General features: G+C 42.3%; 1 protein-coding gene across 1 annotated transcript in view; it reads right to left on the reverse strand.

The window, feature by feature from the left end:
• IQCA1 (IQ motif containing with AAA domain 1) overlaps window positions 1–6101 on the reverse strand; it is an 88168-nt gene extending 82067 nt beyond the window's left edge. The window contains 3 exon segments of the mRNA XM_042446007.1: window positions 588–915; window positions 4123–4192; window positions 5945–6101. Coding sequence (XP_042301941.1) covers window positions 588–915; window positions 4123–4133 — 339 coding nt within the window. The 5' untranslated portion in view covers window positions 4134–4192; window positions 5945–6101.
• Window positions 6102–7018: the final 917 nt, after the last annotated feature.

Genomic DNA, 7018 nt, shown 5'->3' on the forward strand with positions numbered 1-7018 from the left:
ATATATATTTGTCTATAAGTCAAAAAATTTAAGCCCAAAAATGGGCTCCCAAATCCTAGGTAGACATATATATGGGTCAATATGGTAATACTTCTCCATGAGCCTTGGGAAAGCTGTGGAGAAGGGAGGGGGAAGAGAGAGGAGAGAAATCGGAGGTCTTAGTCCCCTTTTTTTGCAAGCCACCAGCCTTGGAGAAGGTTGTGGGGAAGGTAGGGAAATAGGAGGTTTGTGTCCACATTTTGCATGCCCAGACTGTGATCCTTGGGAGAGGTCCAGAGAGGGAGAACAAAGTAGTACCCCCCCTCCATTTAGACACTTTGTTACATGCCCCTGAGTTTGACCCTCGACTTATCCACGGGTAATATCAAAATCCATCATTTTGTTCCCAAAATCTGCCCTCAACTTATACATGAGGTTGAGTGATATACGAGTATATCACTCGCATGGGTTCCAGTCTGCGCTCCCCCCATGGATACCAAAAACCATGGGACCTCAAGTACTATGGTTTTTTAATGGTGGTAATTCTATTTAAGCTATGTTAGCATTGACATTATTGAATTGAAATATTATGTTAGAAGTATACTTACAGGGGGCAGCTTAAGGTCCTGTAAAATGTCATCAAAGTAATGATATTCAGAATACTCCAGTTCTACCATTTCATTCTTCAATTCCAAAATACGGCCCATTACTCCATCCAGAACATGTCGAATAATTATACGTTTTTGTGGGTGAACAATCTGGTCATAAGCAGCTTCCAAGTTGCGAAATATTTGCACATATTTGATGTAGAAAGTAGCAAGCATTTGAAACACTACTAAGCGATCTTTCAGTGGCTTTTGGGACTTTTCTTCAATCTCCTTCTGCAGCAGACTGTTGAGGGATTCTTGGGCATCTGCCCATATTTTATTGTAAGTGCTAAATGAAAGGGGAGAACTTTCATTTAGCAAAAAAATGAAAGTAGACATTGGTAGAATAACTAACACCTATAAGTTACACAAGACTGCAGCCCTACAGTACAATGTCATCTATATCTACTCAGTAATAAGTTCAATTAATTTCAGCAGGATTTTTTCCGGGTTACTCGATACACAAACATACAACACTATTTACCATATGTCTTCTCAGATTCCCGCTAAGTTCAATGGGGCTTGATCTAATGTAAGCAGCAATAAAACAGCAGCAATGGTGTATTACAGCTTCACATCCCCACATCTTTTAAATGCTATATTAAATATATTTTAAAACTGTTCATTTGAAAGCTGAGATCTTGCAAATGAATCTTAAAACAATATCAGTTAGCTTTAAATTAACTAATCTTTAGCATATATACTAGACAGATAACATTTCTGGAAATGAGTTGAAGTTATGGGGGTAACTATATAATTTTCTGTGACAAGATGTAATAGGGAGTTATTTGCTTTCTTTTAAAATCATTTTACATATGCAGTTGAATGAGATTTTTTTTCTTTAAAAACGACTAATTCTTAAGTTCCATCAAAATATCCACAGGTATTCACAACAATTTTAAAATAAAAGCTTCCGGTAATTGAAAATGCAAATCTTTGACTGGATTTAAATATATTTTGTATAATTTTACATTTATGTCATTATACAACCATCCTATCTTCATCACTCACCATGGCATTACCTTTCCACGGAGCAAGAGGCTATGCAGCTGGTAGCAGTGCTGCTAGGAGGGTCTCTCATGTCAGAATGGCTACTGCTGAGGAGTAGCAGTAGCTCCTGGGCAGCAGCAATAATGGGGGTGAAACTGGGCATTGGATCCCTCTGAGACAATGGCAGTGGCACCAGGATGAACATATGATAGTAATGCTCAGAAGGAGGCACAGTAAATCCCTTTTAAATGTCTTTCACTGATTTTTATTGTAAGCCATCTGTTATTTAGGCTGCGTCTGCACTGCAAAAATAATGTAGTTTGACACTGCTTTAATTGCCATGGATCCATCCTATGGAATCCTGGGATTTGTAGTTTGGTGGGGGCATCAGAATTCTCTGACAGGGAAAGCTAAATGTCTCACAAAACTACAAATCCTAGTATTCCATAGCATTGAGCCATAAAGGTTAAATTACCATCAAACTGCATTATTTCTGCAATGCAGATGCATTCTGGTTCTTCAACAAAAGTCTGTCTGACTTGAGAGGGCCTATAAATAGTAATACTTCTGTTAGCATAGGCCAGTGATGGAGAACTTTTTAGAAGCCAAGTGCCCAAACTGCAACCCAAAACTCACTTATTTATTGCAACGTGCCATGTCCCTCTGGCTTTCTAGTAACAAACCCTGGCAAACTCTGTGCTGGGGTGATGGCACATGTGCCCACAGAGAGGGCTCTGAGTGCCATAGGTTCGCCATCACTGGCATAGGCTGAAACGGACGAGCCAAATAACCTGGCTTCCGGCTTAATTCAGGGTGTAGCGTTTAGATCATGCATGTCTCAGGCGTGGCCAGAAGCCGCACCGAGGCCACGTCTTTGCTGAAGAAACGGGCCAAAAAGGAGTGGACAAGACCCACTCCTTTTGCTGAGCTGGTTCAAAACTGTGGTGACGGCTGGAATTGGGACTGGGCCCGTGCAGTTGCCACAGCACTGCCTGCTTTACTGGGCCTGCTTGTTTCAGCCCATAGTTTGTTACCTCCTAAGAACATGCAATCTCACCACAGAAAGCTGGTGCCATAGAGTATATTATGCACTTCAGTCTATTGCTACTCCTTAAATACACGGTGAGGGAGAACACAAGAACAACTGTATTAGATGACACACAAAGCCTAGCTAGGCCAGGTTCCTGGGCTCACAGTGGCCAAGCAGATATCCCCAGGCATACTAAGAGCACACTTGAGCTAGCAGATAGGCATCATGATCTCTGTATTCAAAAATATATTTTTACAAGAAATATGACACATAAGCAAGTTGGCTTCTTTGGAGGTAACTCTCTGGAGGTATGAGTAGCTCTACCATGAATGTTAAATGACAATAAGCCTGTTTTCACTTTCCAATATGCAATTTACTGTTACCCTTTAACATTTTAAGGTTCAAATGAGAGGCACATGCAAATTAAAATGTGATAGCCTAAAAACACTTGTTCTTTCTCATCTTTTAAAAAAAAAGGTACATTGAAAACAAATATATGGAACAAATGGAACAAAAGAGATCAAGTCAACCTATTCAGTCTGAAACTGGCTTACTACCTGATACAATCCAGCCTCACATATTTCAAAAGAGGAATTGAACACTTGCTTAAATTTCTCCCAGCAGAATGGGACATCAAGTGCATGTCACAGTGCTTCATTATGGAAGAAGTGTAAGCTAAACAATGGCCCGATACAGATGGCACGGAAGCGCCGTCCTTGGGCCAAAACTAGGGCTGGGAACGCTCCCCAGCCCTAGTTCATATGGATGGTGCCATTTTGAAGGAGTGCCGTCCATACACTGAATGTGACGCTAGCGTCACATACACACTGTCTCCACATGGACCAGCACATACGTGACATCACCGCAAAGCTACAGGGCGCTTGGGGCGCCCTTTCAGCGTTGCAGGAAGAAGCTCCAAAACGGAGCTCCTTTTGTGCACGAGTATTGCTGGCGCAGCCTCTACATGGTTGCGCCAGTGATGCAAAGGAGAAAGGGGCCGCAGCTGTCGGGGTGTGCGGGGGCATGAAGCATCATGGACACCTCTTTTCAGGCCACAGAGAAGCGCCGGGTTGGGTTGGGGCCTCTGGGCTGCCGGCAAGAAAAAGGGTGGCTGCGGACCACCCCTTTTCTGTGGTCTGTACTGCGCCAATATTTGCAGTGGAAAAGAGAAGAAATCTGTTCCGCATCATTCAGAGAGAAATTGGGCACATTTAAGTCTTATTGATCTCAATTACAGGAGACCTCAGTACTTGCATGACCTTTAGCATGGAAAGCAATGGATTTTGTAAGTGTTTAAGTATGACTGAATCTTACTGTTGGAAGTTGTGGATGGACAGTGTCTCCAATGAGTTTGGAAGTATGAATCTGGAAGAGAGCAACCAATTTGGGCATTTGCCTGCCTAGGACTGATCATTCTTCTCTGTCAACCTGCACATAAGACCGCGCAAAGCCTAGTGGTGTTTTGTTTTTACTTACGTGTGAGACATGATGGTGTGAGAGGAGGCTCTCTTTTGTCTCTAGCTTGTCATTCCACTGTTCTTGTTTTCTGAAGGAAAAGAAAAACATGCTTGAAAAAGGATTAGGAACACCGTAGTTTTTTGTGGGATTTTCAGGCTATATGGCCATTTTCTAGAAGAGTTTCTTCCTGACGTTTCACCAGCATCTGTGGCTGGCATCTTCAGGGAATGCTTGCCTGGAAAGGAGTTGGGTATAAATATACTATGTGACCTGGGAAGGCAGGAGTGATTTGCATGTGTATTGTTCTATTGCTAATGGCAGGCCTCAGGGTGGGAGGGTCTACAAAAGAGGATTAGTGTCTGCTTGATTAGTGCTCATTGTCTGCTGGGAAGCCCCTGTCCCTGGGAGATTTCTCATTTGCATTTGTTGAGTCTTGATCGTGCTATTTTTCAGGACTGGTAGCCAAACCTTGTTTACTTTAAGGGTTTCCTGTTGAAATCGTCCAGGTGTTTGTGGATTTCAATGGCTTCCCTGTGCATCCTGACATGGTAGTTGTTGTTGTTGACATGGTCCAGAATTTCAGTGTTTTCAAACAGTATTTTATGCCCCAGATGGTTTGTAACATGTTCTGCTACTGCTGATTTTTCGGGCTGGCCCAGTCTGCACTAATCAAGCAGACCCTCCCATGCTGAGGCCTGCCATCAGCACAGAACAATACACATGCAAATCACTCCTGCTTTCCCAGGCTCACACAGTGTGTGTGTGTGTGTATACATACATACATACATACATATGCATACACACCCAAGTCCTTTCTAGGCAAGCATTCTCTGAAGATGCCAGCCACAGATGCTGGTGAAACGTCAGGAATAAACTCTTCTAGAACATAGCCACATAGCCTGAATACTCCACAAAAAATTAATAATAATGTAGAGATCTTGCAGCACCTTTCAGACTCTGTGAAAGAAAGAAATTGGCAGTATGAGCTTTCATACATTTCAGTCTAATTCTTCAGATGCAGTTAGATATAATAATGATGATGATGATGATGATAATTATTATTATTTTTACTTTATTACGGCCAATTGGCCAGCACGATTACAAAATTCCAGTTTAAAACACAACATAGGTTCATGTACAGGCAGATTGGAGAGAATAAACAAATGACGGTCTATGAAAAGTAAGGATAAAAAGCAAGGATAGGACTGCACGATCAGGCAAACACACAACAATGAGTAGGATGCCATCACCTCGCAAACAACTCTATCATACTGTGTAATAGAGCACCACAATGATGATAATAACAATAATGTAGAGAGATGTTGCAGCACCTTTGAGACTCACTGGAAGAAAGAAGTTGGCCGCATGAGCTTTTGTAGACTTCTGTCTACTTTCCCAGATGCAGAAGTGGACTGAAATCTAGCAAAGCCCCTGTTGCCAATGTCTTTCGGTGAGTCTCAAAGGTATTGCAGGATGTCTCTGTGTACTTATGTATTGGTTGCTTGTTTTGTATTGTTGTTATAAAACAAATAAAAACACTTAAGTATTTAAAAAGCCCTCTTTATATCTTTGACTCTAACTGGTCTGTTCTCTCTGTTCTCTAGTAGTCAAAGTGAGACCCTCTCCTTCTCTAACAAAACTTGTCCCCCCCCCCCCCTGCCACCAGAAGGAAGGAGGGAGGGAGAGGGAGGGAAAGGAGCTGGGTGGGAATGCCCCTAGTAGCCCCCTTTTCCTTCCTCCCCTTCCAGCCATACTCTCTCAGCCTTCCCTCCCAACCAGCTCCCCCTGCATTGCCACAACTGAGGTAGTCTACTGTTGTTGTTGTTGCTACTCCCCAGACCTCTCTTCCTCCTCCTCCTCCTCTGCTGCTGCTTCTTCCTTCCCTGGCTGCCAGAGCAGAGGGCTCTATGGCTGCTTCCTTAGCAACCGACGCCAGGCCCAAAGTGGAGCCCTAACGACTGCCCACTTTCTCTTCCTCCTCCTCCAGTCCTCTTACTCTTTCCTGGGCCGTTGCTAAGGAAGCCCCAAGATGGCGCCTCCTCCTCCTCCCTCCTCCTCCCTTAGGCTTTGGGGCTTCCCTTCCTTTGCAACTTGAGAGGCAGCAGAGCTTGCTTCCTAAATCACCCCCTCCCATCAGCCCCCTGATTTTATTGGCAATATTGACTTATTCAAAGATATAATGGCCATGTTAGTCTGTGTGGAATCAGTCTGTAGAAAGATCTTGCAGCCCCTTTGAGACTCACTGCAAAGAAGGAGTGGGCAGCATGAGATTTCCTAGGCTTAAATCTACTTCCTCAGATGCATATTATCATTATCATTATTATTATTATTATTATTATTCAAAGATGTAACCATGTTAGTCTGTGGAATCAGACTGTAGAGAGATCTTGCACCCCCTTTGAAACTCACTGAAAGAAAGAAAGTGACAGCATGACTTCAGTGTACTTCCTGAGATGCATACTATTATTATTATTATTAAAAGATATAGCCATGTTACTCTGTAGAAAGATCTTGTAGCCCCTTTGAGACTCACTGGAAGCATAAATTTGGCAGCAGAAGCTTTCATAGACTAAAGTCTACTTCCCCAGATGCATATTACTATTATTATTATTCAAAGATAAAGCTGTGTTAGTCTGTGAAATCAGTACACAGAGAGATCTTGAGACTCACTGAAAGGAAGAAGGTGGCAACATGAGCTTTCTTAGACTTCAGTCTACTTCCTTATTATTATTATTATTATTATTATTATTATTATTATTATTATTAAAGATATAGCCATGTTAGTCTGTAGAATCAGTCTGTAGCGGGATGTTATAGCACCTTTGAGACTGACTGAAAGAAAGAAATTGGCAACAGGAGCTTTCCTGGTCTTCAGTCTACTTCCTCAGATGCATATTATTATTATTATTATTAT

The sequence above is a fragment of the Sceloporus undulatus genome, chromosome 1 (assembly GCF_019175285.1).
Source record: "Sceloporus undulatus isolate JIND9_A2432 ecotype Alabama chromosome 1, SceUnd_v1.1, whole genome shotgun sequence".
NCBI lineage: Eukaryota > Metazoa > Chordata > Lepidosauria > Squamata > Phrynosomatidae > Sceloporus > Sceloporus undulatus.